Source organism: Impatiens glandulifera, chromosome 5, assembly GCF_907164915.1.
Source record: "Impatiens glandulifera chromosome 5, dImpGla2.1, whole genome shotgun sequence".
NCBI lineage: Eukaryota > Viridiplantae > Streptophyta > Magnoliopsida > Ericales > Balsaminaceae > Impatiens > Impatiens glandulifera.
Genome location: NC_061866.1, coordinates 42,230,014 through 42,254,237, shown reverse-complemented (window position 1 = coordinate 42,254,237; position 24,224 = coordinate 42,230,014). Strand labels below are relative to the sequence as shown.

Sequence of the window (24,224 nt, the reverse complement as noted above, 5' to 3'; positions counted from 1 at the left end):
AAGATTGATTTAACATTTTTTATTTGAATTGAACGTGATCATAAATTCATAATGGATGGTCATTTGACTTATTTTATATGCCCGTTTAAAAACATATATTTTTTAGAAAATGACATAATGTCTTTAAATAAAAAGATCCGAAAAAGGTAAAGGATTACAAGAGTTCAAGATTCAAGCAGAACAAGCCTTTACAAAAAAATGAATGAACTAACAAGATGAAAACATAAAGAACAACCTGAATGAGAACAAAAGTGAAGGACGCAAATAACGAAGCTTAGAGCGTATTAAAAAAGAAGTAGGGTGACTTTCTCATATGTAATGTTGCATCTTTGACAAATCAACCAATTTCTTTCACAAGTTAGAATTCGCCTTCACGTTCGAATGAGTGAGTTTTTATCAAATAAACTTCACATCATTTCGAATCCTTGAAAATACTCTTGCGTTCCCCTTCATCCAAATATGATAAACAGTGTTTGCGAATAAACACTTGAAGACATTTGAACTAAAGTCATTACTCTTTGTCTTGATGATTGTCATTTCCTTCGTATCAGTCAATTCTTTTGGGAAGCTAAGGAGACTCATTAATGTGAAGAACTTACCCCAAAGCAATGAAGCAAATGGACAGTTTCCAAAGAGATGATCAATGGTCTCCTCATTTTCCATACAAAGAAGGCAGTTGAGATCCGAGATATTCATATACTTCTTAATTCAATTGTGCATGTTAAGTCTTTCACGGAACGCCAACCTCAAAATGAATTGATGTCTAGGAATAATTTTCGTGGACCATATTAAATGGGACCATGGAACCACCTCCCTTTTATCGCAAACAATATTCCATGCTGATCCCGAGTCAAACCCGCTTTCATTTTCAACACTCCAAACTCGAGAATATTTACAATTTTTAAAATGACAAGAAGACAGAGTATTGAGGATCTTTGAACCTTCTGAAATTCCCCTCAGAAAGTTATTTCGATCATTTCCCGTTTTTAACTTGTTGGACAGTATCTAGTTGACACTATTATGAATAATAGGGTGATCCTCGAACTAGGGATCATGCCAAAACATAGTTTTGTTCTCATTTCCAATCTGAAGTTTGATCATCTTACCAGCACTATCTTTGAGCTTCAGAATTTTTTTAAGGGTCCATGCCATTTCTATCTTAAAATTGTACGTTCCCAAAAAATCATATTAAACAGCTACTAAAGGCGATGAAACTCCGAGGAGGAAAACACCGATCGTGATTAGTTGCCAATATAGGTGCATTTGCCGATAAGCTTTATTTCTCTAGTCTTTCTTGGTGTGATCGCATCGGCAGTTGTTGTAATAATAGCTCTGGCCTTTATTCTAAGTCTAGTGACAATTGAATAACCTCGCTGCATAATTTCATAAGCGAACTCCGACGTTAATTTCCTTTCTGATGAATCTCGAATGAACCCATTTAACCCATAGCGAGTCTTGTTTTTCTTTAGGTGTATTTATAAATAATTTTAAAATTAAAGTTAATACACAAATTTATAATATTTATTTCTGGTTTTGTGATACAAAATAGATTAAAAAATAAATATCTATTTTGTAAAAAAGTGTACAAAATATATTTATTTTGGTTCATATCTTCTTACAAATTATGTTGATTATTCCTCTAAACTAATCCAAGAAAATATATATTATTGTTTCAGAATATTCAAATGAACAATCAAAGAAGAAAATAATCAATTGCTTCTCAGCGTTTTTAATTATTAGGATATGTTTGTAATTTATTTAGACTAAATGGAGAATTATTTTTTTTTTAAGTTGGTTTTTTTTCTTCTGTTGATCATTTTGAATACTGATTTGTTTTATGTATTATTAATAACGAAAATAATAAAATCAAATATGGCAACTCAAGATTTTCAATAATCAAATTTGACTTTATTTGAATTAGAATTTCAGAGTGCTAGTAAACTAAATAAAAAATCAGTAACCATTTTGAATTCAAAGTACCAGACATTTCAAATGAAAATTCAAATTCAAATAATGTAATGTATTGCTTAAGAATTTGTATAGCCAATTAAATTGACAAAATTCCATTAAATTTAATTACAATCTCAACAAAATTCAGCAACCAAAATGCATTGAGTATTATTTATTGTTATTTCTGTTTTTCAAATTAAACTAAGCATATATTAATATTATTTTATAATAATAATTTAAAATGCATTGAATTGTACTACACGATTACACATTTATTTAATAATTTTCTAAAAGAGCAGCTGGCTGGTTATGACATCAATATATTAATGAGAAAGAAGTGATTGAGTATAGATAATTAATTATTTTAGCACGTTTTTCTTTATTAAGAAAAGTATTAAAGGTTTCAAACAAATTTTCACACCCTTATATGTAACATTATTTTAGACAAAGATTAATTGAAGCATTTCAAATAGATTTAAAAACTTAAATTTAGTATAAAAAATTGCTTAATAATAATCACTTCCAAAATTATAAATAAATCATTCATAGTCTAATAATTGTTTTTTACTAGTGAAATTATATATATATATATATATATATATTAAATTCATTTAAAAATAATTATATTTGACAATCTTACTTACTCTTTTTCACTCAAATTATCATAATTAGTTGTGATAATTTTATTTATAAAAAATAAAATTTTAAATAAATATAAAAATACATAGAATTATCACTGTCAAAAGATTGAAACAATTTTTTTTTTTTTTATGAAAAATGACAAGGAAAAGAAGTTTAGAAGAGAAAATAGGAGAGAATGACGTGACACTGATTAATAAAAAAAAATTATCTTCACTTTCTACTTTTTCTTACGTCACTTCATCTTTTATTCTTTTCTCTTACCACTACTCTTATTTTATTATTCTAAAGTTAGTTTTCTTTCCCATTAGGTTCTATTTAACGTCCAAATATTTGTTTGAAATTAATACACACAATATAAATATATATATATATATATATGGGGTAAAATTGAATATAAAAAAACTTCATTACAAACAAAATAATTTTAAGAAAGTGGAGAAACAATTGCTATTTGGGACTAGAACTGACATCGTTCTATAAAATAGGCTCGAATTTGAATGGTGCTATATGAGTTCTAACTATCATAATTTTAATAATTTAAGTTTTTTTTTCATAAACGAATAAAAGTTTTATTTTCTTAATTATTTTACTAAATCTGAATAAATAAAATATCAATTCTCTATTTTTCGATTTTTCAATATATTTTCACACATTACACATTTCTTTATGTCATTTAAACCATATTCGACAAATTTGAATATGTATATCTCGAAAAAATACTCAATTTAAAACTCAAATATGTTCAAATTGGTAGACCGTGCACAATGTTATGTCGTTATGAAGTTATTTGAAAAATAAATAAGAAATCTATATATCTCTATTCAAAATTTCTCAAATCTTATTTTAGATTACACTTTTTTTAGTCACTCAAACCAAAATTAACAAATTATAATGTGTAAATCTCGAAAATAATACAAAAATAATACTCAATTTTATAAAATACGTTCAAAACGTCTTTAAATATAATTTTATTTTAAAACGTGACAATTTAATTAGATAATCAAAAATGATACATTAAAATAAGATCACATATTTTGTCCATTTGAAAAAAGCCTTAAAATATTTTTTTTATAGGTTGAAGCCTCATATACCACCATTCAAAATTCAAACTTTATTTAATAAAAATAATACAAATTCGAGCTTAAAATAGAAATTGGATCATATATTAACACATTTGCATCCATATTTTTATTTTTAGAAGTTTGAAAGAGTAAAGTTATATCACTATAAAATTTTCACCAATTAAGCCAAATTTCACATTTGTTTACTACAAAATTATGACATGTAGTCTGTTAAGGAAGCTAACTAAAATAAAGGTCGAATGGGTAGCAAACACGTGGAGGCACCAAAATAACTAGATGAAGAAACTCTTTGTTTTTCCTTTTCTTTTATTTCCTTTTTAATTTTTTATTTCATTTTGTTTCCGTCCCTGAACTTATTTCTTTTTTTAATTATGGCCATATATTCTATTAGGTCATGGAAGATGGTTGTAACCGTAACAGAATATTATGAGAATTTATACTGAGTCATTCTCCATGCATGATTACCAAGCATTTTTTTTTATGAGAGAGCAACTACTCAATCTTGCTTTCTCATATTCTCTAACCTTTCTTGACCTTCATCGCTCCCACGAGATAGTTTTCTCTTTTCAAATTTTTGAAAAACGTATCAAGTGGTATTAGGGTCGTCGATCCTCACGATGGTCGAAACGAGACATCAATCGGATAACGATTCCCTACGTGTATATGTAGAATCTATGAACCATTCGTTAACAAAAGTATGCAAGTGGATGGAGAATAAAGTCGGGTCCATCGAAAAACAGTTACATACCATGGTGACTAAAGATAACTATGATTGTTTGTGTAACGACCTGCCTTTAGTATAGGAATTAATATCAACTATTGATTGTCCGTGGTTTATATGAATTTCGTTACATCACATTTATTCTACAGTTATGCTTAATTAAATTAATATTTACGTTTTCTTGTTTTCTGAATTTTATAGTTGCAGTCTTTTTCCTTTTGCTATAATCTTTTTATCTTTGACAATAAGAAATCTATTTTCATCTGTTTTTCCATACTTTATTATTCATCACTTTCTTTTATTCCGCACAACAATTGGTATCAGAGCGGGTTAGATCCGATCAGTTTATCATTATTTGTTTTCTGGCGAGAAAATGTCTTCAATGAATCTAAAAATTGAAAAATTCACATGGCGAAACAGTTTTGGTCTATGGCAGATCAAAATGCGAGTCTTGCTTAAACAACAAGGCGTCTGGGCACAATTGTCGAAGGAAAAGTCGAAGATAGTTGCAGGTCCTGGAAAGGAGTCTACCTCTGGTAAAATCACTACTGAAGTTGAGGTCTTGAAAGATAATGCACACTCAACAATTTTACTCTGTCTGGATGGTAAAGTGATTACTAAGATATCAGATGAAGATATCGCAATCGGTATGTGGTCGAAGTTAAAGGTTTTGTACATGACAAAGTCACTAACTAACAAGTTGTTATTAAAGCAACGTCTATTTAGTCTTCGTATGCTTGAAGATAAGTCTCTTCGTGAACATCTTGATAAGTTAAACACTATATTACTTGAATTGAGAAATATAGATGTTAAGATTGAAGATGAAGATGTTGCATTAATTCTGTTGGTATATTTACCCAACTCGTTTGAAAATTTTGTTCAATCGTTCATTGTGGGTAAAGACACTATGACTCTAGAGGAAGTTCGGTCAGCACTTCATACTAGAGAGCTGTGTCATAAGGCGAGTAGTGAAATTGTAGATAGTCAAACATCTGGGTTAATTGTCAGCAAAGCACAGTCAACTACAAAGGGTCTGGAAAGAAGAAGGATCAAAAATACAAAGTTAAGGGCTCTAGTGCTAAAGACATCTGTAATTACTATAAAGAACCTGGTCATTGGAAGAATAATTGTCCTAAGAAAAGGGGCAAATATTCTATGGCTGCTATAACACATAAAGACAGAGACACCGACTCGGAGGAGCAGGGGCGAAGCCATGCATGGGCTAGGGTGGGCTCCAGCCCCACCTAAATTAAAATCTTAAAATAAAAAATTTTATATTTTTATTTGACATATGACCCTTAGCCCAGTTGGTTATTTAACTAAATTGTGAGGATGAGGTCAGGTGATAAAACGCATCATCTATAATTATTATTAATATATTATTTTATAATAATAGTATATAAATAAGATTTATTTATATAAATAAAGTATAAAAAATTATATATAAAATAATGTAAATCATATAATAATATTATTTATTTTAAAATTATATTTATATAATAATTATATATTATTTTTTATTTATTTCAATATAATTAATAATACAAATTATTTATAAGGGTAAAATATAAAAATTAAAATAATAATAGTATTTTATATTTCTTAATTTTAAACTATTTCAAAAATTTATAAGAAAATATAAATTAATATTTATAAACAAGTTAAAATAGTTACATTGGTTTGATTCAGTATTTAAATAAAGAATTTGATATCCCTATTCAAGAACCTAACAAATCTCCTAGAATTGATGTTGATGTAAGTTCTCTTAAACTTGATCCATCATTACGTATTCCGATATCGAAATATCCTTTTAATCAAAGGGATGAAATTAGACGAGCTTATATCAAGATGAGGTCATATCAACCTATTAAGGATGAGTACCCGCCAACCAAATTTGAAAATCAAAATCGACGATTCCAAAATCTAGAATTGATGTTGATGTAAGTTCTCTTAAACTTGATCCATCATTACGTATTCCGATATCGAAATATCCTTTTAATCAAAGGGATGAAATTAGACGAGCTTATATCAAGATGAGGTCATATCAACCTATTAAGGATGAGTACCCGCCAACCAAATTTGAAAATCAAAATCGACGATTCCAAAATCATTGGTTTAAGAAATTTACTTAGTTAGAATACTCTCCTTTGAAAGATGATGCTTTTTGTTTCCCATGTTTCTTGTTTGAACATAAGCAACCCCAAAAACCTACATTTACAATAGATGGATTCAAATATTGAACGCGAGTTAATGATGAGGATATATGCTCTTTTGTTATGCATATAGGATGTAATATTTCACCACATAATAGGGCAGATGAATATCTTGATAATCTAATGAATCTCCTTGTCACATTGACAAAGTACTGAACGCATAGTCTTTAGATGAAAAACAAAATAACAGATTACGGCTTACAACAACTATTGAAAACACTCGGTGACTCACTTTGCAAGCATGTGCATTGAGAGGGAATGACGAGTCTCCATCTTCTAATAATCGTGGAAATTTTATTGAAAAAAAAACGGAGCATAAAAAATTACATCTGAGATGCAAGTTGGAGTCAGTCCCAGGTAATTTTTCATCCTAGCTCCGCCCCTGTGGAGGAGGACATTGCGCTTGTAGCTAACGCTTCTCTACACCCTATTGATACGTGGGTGTTGGATTTAGGGTGTTCATATCATATGAGTCCGAACAAAGAATGGTTCGATACCTATGAAGATTATGATGGTGGAAACGTTGTCATGGGAAATGATGCCATATATAGAACTGTGGGTATTGGGACTATCAAGATTCTGTCTGATGATGATAAGATACGGTCTCTAACTAGCGTTCGGCATGTTCTTCAACTGAAGAAGAACTTAATATCTTTAGGCATTTTAGATGTTAAATGTTTCAAGTTTAGTGATGAAGAAGGAACATTGTGCATCAGTAAAGGTTCAAAAGTAATACTAAAAGGTATCAAACAGAATACCTTGTATATACTACAAGGTAAGACGCTGACAGGTTTGTTGCGGTCGCATCCAAATCTGTGAATCGACACCCTGATGTAACCAAGTTGTGGCATATGCAACTTGGACATATGGGGGAGAGGGGGGTGCAAATTTTGTCCAAACAGGATCTTCTATCTTGCCACAAGGTTACCAACCTTGAGTTGTGTGAACACTGCATTTTCGGGAAAAATCATCGCAGTAAGTTAAGTAAGGGAGTTCACAAAACTAAGGGCACACTAGATTATATCCACTCTGATTGTTGAAGTCCTACTCAAGTTAAAGGTATAGGAGGTTATAGCTATTTTGTAACATTCATAGATGATTACTCAAGGATGACCTGGTTGTATCTTCTGAGACATAAGAGCGAGGTATTTAAGACCTTCAAACATTGGAATACTTTCAAACATTGGAAAGATGTAGAGACTCTAGGCTTCCAACATCTAGAGTCGCTGGTGGAATGTGGTCAAATTCATAAGAGATTTGTCTGAATTTGTCGTGGTCGTTGAATATTTGAAGAGGGAGACATTGTTAAGGAAGCTGACTAAAATAAATATCGAATGGCCAGAAACAAACACGTGTACACCAAAATAACCATATCAAAAACTATTTTTTTCTTTTCTTCTCCTTTTCGTTTATTTTATTTATTTATTTATTTTTTATTTCTATTCCTGAACTTATTTCTTTTTTAGTTCTGGATTTAATCTATTATGTCAACTGAAAGATAGGTATAAGTCTAAGGACGAATTCAAAAATTTGAGTTTTGTGACTTAAAAAACAATTTAGGGTTAGGCTTAAAAAAATATAAAAAAAATTATGGATAAAACGTTTAGATAAATATAAGTTTTGTCATTGTTTTTAAGAATTAAATAAATAAATAATAAATTAAATTTAAAAAATATAAAAAGAAGGGGGTAATATCACCTTTATACTCTAATTTTTTTTAATCATAAAAGAATTTATACTTGTTCATTCTAATGACTCATTCATGTTTTCTTATCATGTTTGGTTGCAATTATTCATGTAAATTATAATACCAAATCATTTACATTAACACCGGTAAATATGAAAAATAAAAAATGAAATGGGTTTTGAATGAGAACAACAAATCAATCAAATATTTGGCTGTCAACGACACACACACACGAATATAAGACACGTATCAATTATTTTCACATACAGACAATGTATCATCATTATTATATTTTTTTAAAATATTTATGTTATTATTATTCTAATTATTAAATTACTTAATTTATTATTAAATATTGAATTTTAAATATAAAAGTATTTTAATAATTTATATAAAAATTTAAATAACCCACATTTTTATTTAACAAGATTTTAAAAAAATCATAAAAATTCTAAGATCAAAGTGCAAAACATTAGGAAAATTTAAAATTAAAATTGGTTTCAAGAAAATAATTAGAGTAATGGTATTCATTAATTAATTTTGTTTTATGAGAAATCATATTTGAATTAATAATTAAAATCAGCTTCAAATAACAAAATATAACACAATATATAATCTACAACAACAAACATTAAGTAGAAGAAGTTACATTCAAATTGATAATTATAAAAGTTTCTCAAGACTCTAATAACGCTCTAAAAAATTGTGGTACTCTAAGCGAAAAAAATAAGTTTTATATCGTCTCTTTGGTTAAGATGTAAAAATTGAGTGGTTTTTTTTAATATAGGATATTATCGTGACTTTTACTCTAACTTAAAACGTATTAATAAAAAATATAAAATTTATTATTAAAAAAAATAATATCAGTATAGCTAGAAAATTGAGAGTAACATTTTCTTAAAAACAATTTTTTGTTTTAACTTAATATGATTGACTAATTAAAAAAATCCATTTGGGGTTTTAAGGTTTTTGTCTTGCATTTATGTTAATGAAGATTGAAATGAAAAGTTAATTAACCTAGAAAAAGAGAGCTTTTTTAATGGAAACTTTTGTCCAAAGACGACGCAACGCAACGTGATTGGCTGGCTTGACGTGTTTCCCGTTCACAACGGCGAGTACTCCATTTTCATCTTATTCGCGAGTGCAGAGGATGCTGACTGACTGACTTCCTGTTTTGCTTTATGATTCAGCGATACTACACAAGAAGAAGAAGATAGATCTGTGTGCAAATTTAACCAAGCACCCATTTGCCTCTGTTTTCTATATAACCCATCTCCCGTCTTTAATTTTAGACTAAGAAAGCTACCAGATTCGGCGAGATAAAGACTCTGTGCATCAATGGCGTTTGTGTCTTTCCTTGGAAGAATTTTCTTCGTCTCTGTGTTCATCCTCTCAGCATGGCAAGAGTAAGCTCTCAGATTTCTTGTTTTCAGCTCGATTAATCAGATCTGATTTTTGTTTTGCTTCTATTTGATCACCTGGTTCCTTCTTCTTCTTTTTTTTTTTCAACCTGAATTTGTCTGGGTGTTAATTAAATTAATCATTTGTATCTTCAATAGTATTGAACAAGCAAATGAGGAAGATAATTGTTATGTGGGTTCAGTTTTCTGAATCAATCCATGTTGGATTGGAGATGCAATTGGTGACTCATATGGGTTGTTTAACCCATGTTGGATTGGCGATGCAGTTGTGAAACTTTTCTTTGAAAGTAGGATTCTTCCTTATAGTTTTCCTCAAAAACACAACAATGGGTTGCTTATTGCTGATTCAGTTCAACTTATTAGGTTCAGCTTAGAACTTGATTCAGAAAAGAAGACTGATCTGTAGAAAATGTCTGTCTACCTTGTGATCTAAATTCCTGCAAAATTTTGGAGAAAACATGAATTTGTGGGATCTATTAACGAATTGCACTGTCTTCATCTATTTGATTTTGTTAGCTTTAAATATGATTCTGCACTATGTAAATAGAACTTAGAATTTGGTAATAAGAGAAGCAATGGTTTGGTAAATAGATGGATTGCTATTTCTTATAGTTGGCTAATATTCAAACCTTATTATAGACTGTTCTACATTTCATTTGCTTCTTTTTACATAGAGAAAATGTGCTCCTTTTGCTATGGTATTTCATATTATATCTAATTTCATTTATAGTATGACTATGGTACGTTGTTAGTTACTAATTGTATAAGTTAGTAAGTTTGGAGGGAGGCAAAATGAGGTAAAATATAGAAGAATAAAAACTTATTGAATGGAAGTGATCTCTTGTTTCTACTTCTTACAATTGTGTTTTAACATATAAAGAAATAAATTTTGAGTGACTTATAGTGATCATACTAGAGTAGAAGTTCAATTTACTCTTGAAAATGTTGCAGTAGTTGTTGGTAGTATTTATTACTTCAATTATGTGAAGAATGATTGACAATTTGCAGTAGTCTTGTTTAAGATTTGAACTTGGTTTAGACACCCTTTGCATTATTTAATACAAACCTTAACTTAAAAAGAAAGTTTGGATTTTTTGGTAAGGTTGTTTTTTATAATGCTTATGCAACTTGTGCCAAATTTGTAAAAGTTGGAATAATTTCATTGACACAAGGATTATTGTTAATATTTTTCTTCTTCTTCTTCTGTTTGTTGGGTTTTTAATTTGAAATGTTAAATTTTGTATTAAATAGATATTGAGTCTATACCACCAAGTCTTACACACATGATCTCAACTTTGTTTATTGAACAATTCAACCATCAAGCCATGGTTGAATTGATAGTTGTGTTTGTTGGTTTTTCTATTCAATTTCCTCCATAAAACAAAATCATCAATTGTGTTGTTGTTGATATCATCATGTCTTAAGTTCAATTCACTTAAAACGAGCAAACCCGACAGAACTTTATCTTCATACCCTTCTTTTTCAGGTTCAATGAATTCGGTGTTAATGGTGGGCCTGCAGCGAAAGCCTTGAAACCCAAGTTCAATGTATTCTCTAACCATGTCACTACTCATAGTGGGATAGTTGTGCCCGAGTTGGAAGTAAGAAAATAGAACAAGCATGATTTGGTCTTATAATATTGCTATTTAATTTGTTAGAGAATGAAATTAGTAATTGAACTGGTTTACAGATCAAGTACATAGTTGCAGCTTCAATAGCTTTGAAAGGATTGGGTAGCCTCCTTTTCATCTTTGGGAGTTCAATTGGAGCTTATTTGCTGGTATTGTAGTAACCTAAGTCTCTCAACAACCTCATTTTTTTCTTTTGTTTTTGTAATGGATCATCGGTCAATTCAATTATATGTTCTCTTGTTTTTCAGCTTCTTCATCAGCTAATAGCTACTCCCATAATCTACGATTTCTACAATTATGAAGCAGATAAGGGAGAATATTCTCAACTTTTTGTCAAGTTCACTCAGGTAAAGCCCCAACCATGTTCGTTTCTTGTTAATTTTCTTAGTAAATATTATTTCTCAATATCATAATTTGCGCAGAATCTGGCATTGTTTGGGGCTACTCTCTTTTTCATTGGCATGAAGAATTCAATCCCAAGAAGATTGATAAAGAAGAAGGCTCCAAAATCCAAAACAGTCTAAAAAGAAGGCCAAGTATGGGCAGTTTTTTCATCTTTTTTGTTTTTTTTTTGTGTTCGAAATGTCACCAAATCTGGTTTTTCTAAATTTCTTTTTGTATGCTTGCACTTTCTTTCTTTCTTGTCTCCTTAGTAGAGCTCTGAATGTACCGGTTTTATTTAAATGAAGGCAAATTTTGAATTTAAGGAACATTTGTTTATGAAGAAGAGGCTCTTTCTTTTGTTGTTTATTTGGTATATGTTTTTAACTAAGAAAGAAAGATGGGTAAGGTGAAAATGAAGGGATTAAAACATGATTGTAAAATCTTAGATTATTCACTCTATCTTTTTTTTACATTAAGATTTAAATGGCCCAATTTGTCTTAATTATATCCATTTTTATTCATTCAAAAAAAGTGTATTATATGAAGAATGGCAAGTAGGTAGACATTGTGCATAACTGCCAAATGGATGTTAAACAAAGAGAGTTAGTGATGTTACCAGAAAGAAGTCTCTTATTAGTTTGATTTTGTGTTATTATTGATTTTTAATTGAAATGATAATTAAGTTATTATAATCTTTTTTTATATTTATAATTTATGAAATAAAGGGTATTTTAATGTGTTAGTTATTTCTTTTAACCACTTAAGTTTAACAAATAAAAGTAAAAGTTTTTTTTTATGATTTTACACGCGAAAAGAAAATATATTTTTTTCAAGCGTGATTAAAAAGAATAATTAATTCATATGCGCACCATTTCTCTTCATACCTAAACGTACTCAACCACTATTCTACCTTGACCGCCATACTCTTTGTTTTCGTCGGTGAAGATACCGATCGTGATTACAGTCCCGCGGGAGTTTGATATTGGAAACGTTTTATTGGGAACGAGATGAGGACCAATCTTTTTCTGCAAGGGGACACATGAAAGACTAGGTGAATCTAGAAGCTAGGAGAAACTCAAAATCATAGACAACAGCACGAATCTTTGCAAGAATTGAAAAAGGGCAATATAATTGAGTTTTGAGGTAAGTTTCAAATTCTTCATTGAATAAATCTCAAAATTCTTGGTTATTTTTTTTCATCTTTGAAATTTAATAAATAGATATTCTTTTTCTTGAAAAAAAATATCCATGATTTGTTATTATTGTGGTGGTTTAGAGACATATCCATGATTTGGTTTGGGTGGGTTTAAATTATTTGTGGATTAAGAAAAATCTAGAAAACACAACATAAAGATCTCTTATTAGAAAAGTTTTTTCTTTAAACTTGGATTGAGTAGAGTGTAAAATTTCACCCACTTTTTTTGTTTCTATGAAAGGTAGCCCAAATGTGGAACTAAAATTAGATAACTTTTCCACCCACTTTAAATTGGGCCAATTTAAAACTGGTTTGCTTTACCATACACATTGCTTTTTGAAAATATTGATTTTGACTCTATTCAATTTATACTTATATTCTTGCTCCATATCATTATATATATATTTCATGTTTTATGTTATACTTTTTCTGAAATATGAAGCATTTGAAATCATACAAATGATGTAACAAATAAGCTAAAAACAATGACATTAAACCTATTTATTTTTTAACTTTCTTGAATGTTTATCTTAAAAATATATTGTAACCTTATTTGCAATAAATATATATATGGCCAACCTTAGCATCCTTTTTCACAACTTATTAATAAAAGAAAGTTGAAATTACATATTTAATGCATTCAATATTGAACTGCTTAAGTTTTTTCCTGTAAATAGGTTGATAGAATAAAATAATTAATCATTTTTGCGTCATTTTTCGAAACAAGCATTCTAATATTGAAAAAACTCATAATTTTGTTCGATTACTTATCTATTCCACGAGGGGTTTCGTATTCTGCTTCGTTGTTGATACATTTGAAAGCAAGTTTGTAGCACAGATTAGTGGTTTCGTTAGTCGGACTAATTGGGATTTTTCAGACTCCTACTTCCTTGGATTTAGTAGAGTTATAAGCTAAACCATCTAACCTTAGGGCCCATCCTCCTCTCTCTTCAAATTCTGTGACTTCGAGTTCTTCTTCATTACTCCACGAATGAATTGGATCAATTCATTTGATAATATTAGAAGATTCTCTTAGAACTTTTGATTCTATAAATTTCAACAAACAAGAAATAGAAACATAGTTCAAATAAAGGGAACCCTGAATCACTCCACATATAACAGATATTTGATTCGCCATTGCTCATTTGCATCAGAGTTTTTCACAACTATAATATATCTATACTTTGCTAAATAAATTGTAGTTTTGCGTTCAACAAATGATGTTACATGCAAATTAATTATTCTTATTTTATTGAATATAGAGCTGAAATATTTGGCTACAAAAGGCAAAATAAATTTGTTCAAGTAATTTTAATTTCTAGACTTTAAAATTAAGAGCTTCAATGTGTTTGGTAAACTCTGATGCAATATTATTATAACTAACATGTATCCCGTGCATTTGCACGAATAATAATATAAATAAATTGTAAAAAAAAATATTACGGTAAAAATGTGATAGTATTTTTAATTTTATTTTTAACCATTTTAAGTTTATGGACGAGTCAACCCACAATCCGACTCAAGTATCCATTTACTCTCACATTGCGGAACTCTCACATTGCGGAACGATCTCTAAAACAATTGATACAGTTTGATTCCTCAACTCAATTAGTTTGACATCTAGAGTCCACTTCTTCCCCATACTACGAGTGAAAGGGAAAATGTAAAGACTACCATTAAAGTAGCACATGCGAGACTTACTATTGTTAAAATGTCTCAAGTTCATCAAATTTGATATTGAATTTAAAATATATAGTGTTATTAGCCTAGTAGGTTAAAGGGTTGTACTCGTTTAGTTAGGTTACAAGTTCAAATCATACTTATAACATTTTTATTTTTATTTTTAACCGTTTTAAGTTTATGGACGGGTCAACCTACAATCCAACTCAAGTATCTATTTACTCTCACATATATATCCAAATTAACCACAGTTCTCGACCCAGCAATCCGGACTATATATATATATATATATATATATATATATATATATATATATATATATATATATTTCAAATTGACAACTAAGTTGTGAATTTTTCCTCAAATATTTTGTTATAAAAGGTATTACAAATTTGTTCTTAGTGGTTTGATTTTTAGAGTTCAGAATTAATAACTTCAATGTAATTGTGTTTATAATTTATTTAACATTTTTTATTTTATTTTTAATAATTGCAAAATTACAAATTTTGTAATAATGTATTAGTTGCATGCACTAGGTTACAAAACCTCATAAGCTTAATTATAATATTTTAAAAACACTGTAATTTTTAGTTGATAACTTCTTTTAGTAATTATTGTTGTAATAAAAGTGATAAAATAAAATTAATAATCAGTATCAATATATTTTAGACATTTATATTCTATTTTGCAAGCAAAGTTAGTAAAAACATTACAACATTTCAAGTTTTTTAAAAAATATCAAAATTTAATGATCATATATATAACTTTCTTTGCACTCTTTAGAAATTGTAATAAATAAATTCTTAAAAAATGTTGCAATATTAAATAATAAAACAATTTTAATAACATTTTTAACTACACCTTTTCAAAGAGTTTGAATATTAGATTCTAATACTTTTAGTTGAAAATTTTATTGCATTATTTAAATATTTTATTTTTCAGTTATTATTAAATTTCACTTACTAAAATTTGTTAAATATTATTTAATTATTTTTATTGATCTTGTATGAAATATATAAATTCAATGTCTTACTATGCATGAAATCATTTAATCTCTCATGTTAATTATTCTTACAAACTTTATTATATTGTGCCGACAATATAAATGGATCCACTAAAAATGCGAGAAACATCTAGAGCTTTTTATTGGATCTAAAGTTTGTTGATTGAATTTCTTATAAAAAAATAAATAAATGCAAGAAACATCTAGAGCTTCATAATTGTAGTAGAGGGTTGTTGAATCATATTTATTAATGATATATGAATGTTATAATATATATATATATATATATATATATAATATTAACACACAATAAATGTGAGAAACATTGGAGCTTGATGATGGTAGCTAGAGGTTTCTTGAATCCTATTTTTATTAATGATATATATGAATGTTATAATATTATATATATTTATGAGGAAACAACACAATAATTTAAAAAAAAAATAAAATTATTATTAGTTAAATTATTGACATAAAAATGTTATATATGATTTGTACATGAATAATACTTAATTAATCATAATTTAATATATATATATATATATAATAAACAATAATTTAATACATAATTTTTTTTAAAATTCTAAACGATATATTAAATTCATTTTGTAAATATAATATCAATGTCATATATATATATATATATATATATATATATATATATATATATATATATATATATATATATATATATATATATATATATATATATAATTAATTAATAATAGTTTAAAATTATTATGTTATTTCTCATAAAAAAAAATATAATAATTTAATATATTATTTTATTATTTAAATTATCAGCCATAATTAAGTTTGTGGTTAATTTGTGAGTGTTTTTTTTTTTTTTAAGAATTGACCTGTGTCAATTAATAAATGGATTGAGCATGCATGAACAAATATGATAATTTGTTGATTGATTTTTTTTATAAAATAATAGCCATAATTATATACATCATTTCTTGTCTCTAGCATACTCACTCTACTTAATTAATTAAATATTAAAATACATTTATTTAAAAACATATATTTTATTATTATATATTAATACCTTTTAAATATTTTTATAAAAAAATTAACTCATTAAAAATCTACCCGTATTAATGGCATAAAAACTGTCCACACTAAACACAAATTATTATAAAAATTGTTGTAAGTTAGAAATGACATAACATACAAAATGAAGCACAAAATGATAAAATTATCAATCAAAACTCGAACACTCAGCATTGAAAATAATATCGAACAAACAAAATAAAGATCTTGCAAAAATGACTTTCAATCTAGTTACAATAATAACCATACTTCTGTTAATAAGCTAATTTATCTGGAAATTTACCAATGGGAAGGCTACAAAGTTGAAGCTTCTAAAATTTTGTCTCACAATATATGTTGGAAAGAAAATTTGATGTATTAATTAGGTTATTGTAAATGTAAAGATAAAAATTGGAAAAGATAAAAAAAAAAATGTAAAGCAACATTATTGTATCTCAAAGAGCTTGTTTGAACTTTCTTATTTGATAAAAACAAAATAAATTTTTTAAGATTTTGTAAGATAAATTATCAAAATGTGATTATATATTTAAAATTAAAATTTAATAAATAAAATAATAATATTTTAATTAATAAATTAAGTGATTTAATTGTTAAATTATAATAATAAAATAAATTTTATTTTATTTTGTTAAAACAACATTGAAGCATATATGAATTTTTTTTTAATTTCACCTAAAATCTATTTTTTTCCTTCTCTTTTCACCTCATTTATTTCATAATTCATTTTATACACTAAAATATATTTTATTTAATATTTTCTCTTATCTTTCTATCTCATCGGTTTAAATGATAGAATAATTATTAAACTTTTTATTACTCAAACCAAATAAAATAAAATAAAAAAATTATAAAAAGTTACTAGAAGCTCAAGGTACATATTTTGTTAATAAATGATGCAATCATACATATTTTGTCGCAGGTGATCAGGTTGTTACTTTTTGGTTGAATCATGAGGCTGTTATTGTAAATTTGTTTTATTTAATTATTTTTCATTATTAAAGTGTCTAGGCACCCTGAGTTTGCTGTACAAAATCACCCAAATGAGCTAAAAAAAATTTTAATGTTAGATTCTAATCAGAACATATGGAATAAAATTGCTTTTTCAAATGAGAAAACATTTTTAAAATTAGAATCCGTTGAATAATTTTTTAAACAATCTTTATCAATATTAAATTGACTATCGGAAGTATGATAGAATATACCTTCTGTCAGTGTTTGTACTTCAATTTAATCGTCGAGAAACCTTAACGTTTCTCTTATAACTATTGTCTTCAACACGATGTCCAAGTTTTAAAGATTCTTCTAAAACTTTTTTTTGTCTTCCCAAACATTTAATGATGTAATTTCTTAATAGAAAAAATAAATTCAGGGACATTTAAAGATAACAAAGTCATATTTATAGAGTTATTGTCATAAAATAACTCTAAAATCTTGTTTTTATAAATGATTAGAAATATATTAAATATATATAAAATGATGCTTAATTTTTAAAGTGTCCGGATTGTCGGGTCGAAAGATGTGGTTAATTTGGATATATATATATATGTGAGAGTAAATGGATACTTGTTCGGATTGTGGGTTGACCCGCCTATAATTTAAAACGGTTAAAAATAAATTAAAAATATTATATGTATGTTTCGAACTTGGAACATAACAAAACAAGTACAACCCTTTAATCAACTAGACTAATCAAACTTTATATTTTAGATTCAACACCAAATTTGATGAACGCAAGACATTTTAACAATTTAAGTTCAACTTTTAACTAACTAATATATATATATATATATAATGATACTTAATTTTTAAAGTGTTCGGATTGTCGGGTCGAGAGCTGTGGTTAATTTGGATATATATATATATATATATATATATATATATATATAAAAGAGTAAATTAAAAATGCTATCACATTTTAATCGTAATTTTTTCTCGGTTTTTTTATCATTACTCGTACAAATGCACGAGTTACATGCTAGTTTTATTTAATTCCATTAAAATGTCATTTTGAAAATTATTATAATTATACAATTCAATGTGTAAAGGTAATTACAATGAATTAAAATACATTAATATCATAATAGAGAATAACCTTATACATTCAATTCAATGTGTAATTTTAAATGGTCTAATGTACAAATTAATTTCAATAAATGTATTATAAAAAATAACCATCAAACACAGACTGTGGTTATTATAATCAATTCGTCAACAATGGTGGAAGGAAACAAAGTTAGAAAAGAATACATCAAGTACTCATTTAGAGACGTCTATGAGGGTAAATGTGATTCACTTTTGAGGCGTATTTCAGAAGGTGATAGAATCTTAAACCTAATGAAGCAAAAACAACTCAATGAAAGAAATGATAAAATATGCTGGAAAATAGAAAGTAATGAGAAGTTTATTACAGGAAAGACATTGAAAATGGTTAGAACAAGAGGACATGAGGTAGATTGACATAATGTGGTATGGTCTCTAAAGATTATTCCTCGTCACCAATTTATTTTCTGGCTGATATACAAGAAAATGTTGACAATAAAAGACAGAATTCGAAAATACATAAACATTCATGATATCAACTGTGTCATATGTTCAGGAGTTGAGGAAAGCATAAACCATTTATTTGGGGAATGCTCTTTTGTAATACAAATTCGGAGGAGGTATGCTGCAAACATGAACATCATCAACTTTCCAGGAATATGGGAAGAAATCCAAGAGTGGATGAAGAATAAAACAAAAGGAAGATTATTCTATGTAAGTATGTTGAAATGCTATTTTGGAGCAGTAATCTAAAATATCTGGAAAGAAAGAAATTCAAAACTCATAGTGGAAGAAGTAGAACCGTTGAAGATATTTGGAGAGATATAACTTCAGATGGAAATGCACTTATTCAATCCTATAGAGGAATCGAAAGGAATAAAGAGAATAGAAAGCTCTGCCAGATATGAGATATTTTGTTTGAGAATTTCATAAGTAGAATAAAAATAAAAACGATATAGGCGCTAATTGATTGTTGTTGTTGTCAGTAATTCAATTACTTTTTCATTGTGAAATTTAGAAATTGTCTAGATCTGATTTTAAACTTTTGTATTTTTTTTCTTCTTTTGAATTTTTTTAATGAAATAACACTAAGCTCTTTTAAAAAAATAGAATATTAACTTTGGTTTAATCCAAAATTCATTTCTTTTTAAAAATTTGAGTATAAATAGTGTTGGTGAGGTCGTCAGTTGCATTATGAGTCTATTATTGGTAATTTTTTTTTTATTTTTCAATTACGCTATCTATCCAGAGCTTGAGTGTTCATGTGAAAACATATTTTCCAAATTTAGAAAACATAAAAATGAGGTAGCCAAAAGTGGCGATCTGTTTATCCATAAGCAAAAAGTAGATATAGACATGATACCCTAGACTTATAAATTATTATTTTCTAATTCAATTATATTATATATTTTATGAAATTAAATAAATTGTACTCCATATTATTTATATTTTTACATATAAATTCTGTGAATTATTTAACTATATATTATTTACTGTGATCTCCAATATAATAAATATATTACATTTATTATTAATTTTATAAAATTAAACTGGTTATCTTTCAATGTTTTGGAAGAGAGTTCTTTAAAAATATTTAGAAGAACCTCTAAAGGATTTTTAGCTTTATGTGGAAAACTTCATTTTTAAGAAAATAAAATGGATGTTATTAAATAGCAATATTAGTAACTATCAATTGTGCTTTCATTCTATCTTGAATATTCATAAGGTCTTAAAAAAAATTATAACTTAGGGGAAAAAAATGTTATCAGATCGCAATAAGTAAAAATCAATTATGTTTTCATTCTCTTTATTGTTCATGTTGTTATTTTTTTATTTGATAAACATTTAATTCTGTTTAATTTAAATAAAGTGTTACGCATATAAATATTTTTTACAAATAATAAAACTAACATTTACAAAATTAAAACAATTAAATAAGAATCTATATAATAAACAATATGACAAATTTGTAAAATGAAAAAATCCAATAGAAAAGATTCATCAATATTACAAATTATTGATTTTGATTCTAAAGACTAACTCAATTAAGTTTCGTAACGATGCATGATATAATAGAACAAGTGGAGACTCATCACTTTTACTTTAAAAATAATATAAAACAACTTCAGATCTCATCCTATCACTTAAAAAAATCACTAAGACAATCGAATGGTATGAATAACAAACGATCAACTAAATGTTGAGAGTATTATTTCGATTATAAAAATGAAATATAGGGTTAAAAGACACTATGAAACAAAATCTGATATATATATATATATATATATATATATATATAAATCTTCTAAGAGCTTTTTAATAATAAATACACATGTAAATGCATTGTGGTAATTTATTTATATGGTTTAGTGAGGATAAGCTGTATGAACGAGATTCAAGGTGAAAGAACCTTTGCCAACTTAGCAAGTTTCAAATAGATCTATTATATTCTTGGCTTTATAAAGGTGAAGTTTTGTATTCCCATATTCACTATTCACTTCACCACCATTCAAATTTGTACACTAGTTTCTCTAGTGAAGGAAGAAAGGATTATGGCAATTAATTTTGGCTTGGCGGGTAGGGTTGAGCTGGCTTGTTCTCGCGATTTTTCTCTATTACACGGATTTCGCTATAGAATTTCGTATCACTCGAAGCCAATGGCTAACAATAAGTCTCCTCCTAACACAAAGATCATGTCGAGCTTGACTCAAGCTCTTGACACTTCAGTCCCGAGCTTTCAGCCCACGGGTGATTATGACCATAAGGCCGAGGTTCAAGCCTTTGACAATCTCAAGCTTGGTGTTCAAGGCCTAGTGGAGGCCGGGATCACCAATGTTCCTCGCATATTTCATCAGGACACGAAAACATTTCCCCATAACCAGTCCTCCCCCGTCATTTTCCCGGTCATAGATCTTGAAGGTTTGGACCGGGATGCAACAAGTAGGAGAAAGATTGTAGAAGAAATCGGAAAGGCATCGGAAGTGTATGGTTTCTTCCAAGTGGTCAACCATGGGATCCCAATTGATGTAATGAACGAGATGTTCGAGGGAGTGCGCAAATTCCACGAGCAAGATCCCGAGGAGAGGAAAAAATTGTATGTTAGGGACGAGACAAAGAGGTTTGCCTATAATAGTAACTTCGACTTGTTCTCGACCTCTTCGGCCAATTGGAGGGATAGCCTACGGTGTCGCATGACACCATTCCCGCCTAATCCCGAAGAGTTTCCTCAAATATGCAGGTATAAATGTAGCATTTTACTTCATGCAACTTAGGGCTAACGTGTATTTTTTTATTATATCCATTTTTTGTGATTAATTCAAATGTTAACTTGTATTTCAATACTTTTATTCTAATTTTCACAATTAAAAAAACAAGACAAAATTTTCAATGATTTAATTAATCACGGCAGGGATATAATAATGGTGTACACTCAACATACCCTTAAATTTAGAGACGTGTTGTTTGAATTGCTATCCGAAGCTCTAGGGTTAGAACGAGACCACTTGAGTCAAATGGGAGTTGGAAAAGGACTCTTCTTGTTGGGACATTTCTACCCGGCTTGTCCCGAACCAGATCTAACAATAGGCACCACTCCCCACACCGACGCGGGATTCATCACAATGGTTATGCAAGACAAAGTCGGGGGACTTCAAGTTCTCTATGAAGATCAATGGCATGATGTAAAGCCTCTAGATGGAGCTTTGGTCATTAACATTGCAGATCTTCTACAGGCAAGCAATCAATCATGCATTAATAATTATAACTAATCATAAATTTAATGATTAATTAAGAATTTTCTTGTTGTATATGTATGTGTAGTTGGTCACAAATAACAAATTCAAGAGTAGGACTCATAGAGTGTTGGCTCAAAAAATGGGACCGAGGATCTCGGTGGCTGCCTTATTCCGAGAGCATTATGGAGAGACTATCGCCACCAAGTTTGGACCCATTAAGGAATTATTGTCGGAGGATAACCCTCCGATCTATAGGGAAGCCACCGTCAAAGATTTTGTTTCGTATCGTTTCATGAAAGGGCTCGCTGCTACATCACCCTTGGACAATTTCTTGATCTAATATTTATATATATCAGATCCTAGCTACCAGTCTACTATTTTGTATTGTTTGATTCGTATCTTAATTTGTAACCATAATGTTTTTAATTTCTATAATATGTGTTTGTTATTAAAATAGGAAAAAAGCTATATAGCTAAGATTTTATTAAACTCACAGCATTGAACTACCTTAAACCACTTTATTCATAAGTTTTCTTAAACATACATATATAAAAGTTCAAATCCATATTCATTCTCAAACCCTTTGTCAACAAATCAAAATGAAGCTTAATTTTTTATTATTAAAATTAAGCTGTTTTTAAAAAAAATTCCAAACCAAGACCTTTCGGTTCCTTTTTCCGATCCGTTTGTAACCTAATTTTGTTCGGCTCTATCACATCATCTGTCATAATCTTTTTACATCATTAATCTCATCTCTTTCAATTTAAGATTTTTCTCCCTAGACCATTCACATTGTTTTGGAAACAAACTCACAATTCTTTACCGGAACCCTATTTTACGATTCTTTGCCGGAAACCTATTTTCAAGATTTCCTCTTGAGAAGTTGACACAAGTCTAGACATTTTGAGAGAGTTACTTCATCTTGATAAGTTAGACAATTTTTGTTGGGAGGCGGTGCAAAAGTCATATGACACAAAATTTTGTCTTCAAGAAGTTGACACGAGGGATGGCAACGGGTACCCTACCCGTCGGGTAGCGGTATACTAATCCCCGAACCCGACGGGTATATCTATTTGTATCTCATCCCGGCCCGATTCGCCGGGTATCCGATCCCCGACGGGTACCTCATTACCCGATTGAAATATGAATTTTTATTTATTATTTTTTAAATATATTAAATATTAAAAACATATATAAAATTATTACTTGAATAGTTATATTATAAAGTTGAACAATATAACAATTATGTTGTTATTATATACATGGATTTCAACAAAAACTAGAGAAAAGTTCAACAAAAATTAGAGAGAAGGTTGAAGAAAAAGAAAGATGATAAAAATAAAATGAACTTTAACAAAAATTAGAGAAAAGTTGAACAAAAATTAGAAAGAAGAAGAAAAAAAAGATGATGAAAATAAAATTAACTTCAACAAAAACTAGAAAAAAGTTGAACAAAAATTAGTGAGAATGTTGAAGAAAAGGAAAGATGAAAAGATGTTAATTTTAAAAATAAAGAATGAATAGAGAGGAAAATATTTTGTTATTAAATAAATGGAAGATTAAGGGTCACGAGGAATATAAATTAAAATAATTATGGCGTGGTGGAGTGGAGTGTTGGTATAACTAATTAAATAATACATTTAATGTAAATTTGTAATGATGGTATTGATGTGAAATTTAAAAAGTCATTTTAATTTTTAACAATATATATATATATATATATATATATATATTTAATATTAATATTAATATATCGGGTATCGGGTTTGAGTTTTGCACACTCTC

The 24,224-nt window shown here is 28.2% G+C and overlaps 2 protein-coding genes across 2 annotated transcripts; both read left to right on the top strand.

The window, feature by feature from the left end:
- The first annotated feature begins 9,369 nt into the window (after window positions 1-9,369).
- Window positions 9,370-12,095, top strand: LOC124939222. Its single transcript, XM_047479723.1, has 5 exons — window positions 9,370-9,701; window positions 11,203-11,317; window positions 11,407-11,496; window positions 11,596-11,694; window positions 11,770-12,095. Exons 1-5 carry the CDS (start codon window positions 9,634-9,636, stop codon window positions 11,869-11,871), a joined length of 474 nt encoding a protein of 157 aa, XP_047335679.1. The 5' UTR covers window positions 9,370-9,633; the 3' UTR covers window positions 11,872-12,095.
- Window positions 12,096-21,257: 9,162 nt separating this feature from the next.
- LOC124939398 (1-aminocyclopropane-1-carboxylate oxidase homolog 11-like) lies at window positions 21,258-22,779 on the top strand. The gene is made up of 3 exons (XM_047479878.1): window positions 21,258-21,943; window positions 22,115-22,436; window positions 22,525-22,779. The coding sequence occupies exons 1-3, from the start codon at window positions 21,258-21,260 to the stop codon at window positions 22,777-22,779; spliced, it is 1,263 nt and encodes a 420-aa protein (XP_047335834.1).
- The last annotated feature ends 1,445 nt before the right edge of the window (window positions 22,780-24,224 follow it).

What these genes read in the sequence shown, in the direction of transcription:
- LOC124939222 (XM_047479723.1), top strand. Translation starts at nt 9,634, where the DNA reads ATGGCGTTTGTGTCTTTCCTTGGAAGAATTTTCTTCGTCTCTGTGTTC. An exon ending in ATCCTCTCAGCATGGCAAGA is followed by an intron (nt 9,702 to 11,202) that starts GTAAGCTCTCAG and finishes CTTCTTTTTCAG; the next exon opens with GTTCAATGAATTCGGTGTTA. An exon ending in TTTTTGTCAAGTTCACTCAG is followed by an intron (nt 11,695 to 11,769) that starts GTAAAGCCCCAA and finishes TAATTTGCGCAG; the next exon opens with AATCTGGCATTGTTTGGGGC.
- LOC124939398 (XM_047479878.1), top strand. Translation starts at nt 21,258, where the DNA reads ATGGCAATTAATTTTGGCTTGGCGGGTAGGGTTGAGCTGGCTTGTTCT. An exon ending in GAGTTTCCTCAAATATGCAG is followed by an intron (nt 21,944 to 22,114) that starts GTATAAATGTAG and finishes TAATCACGGCAG; the next exon opens with GGATATAATAATGGTGTACA. An exon ending in ACATTGCAGATCTTCTACAG is followed by an intron (nt 22,437 to 22,524) that starts GCAAGCAATCAA and finishes ATGTATGTGTAG; the next exon opens with TTGGTCACAAATAACAAATT.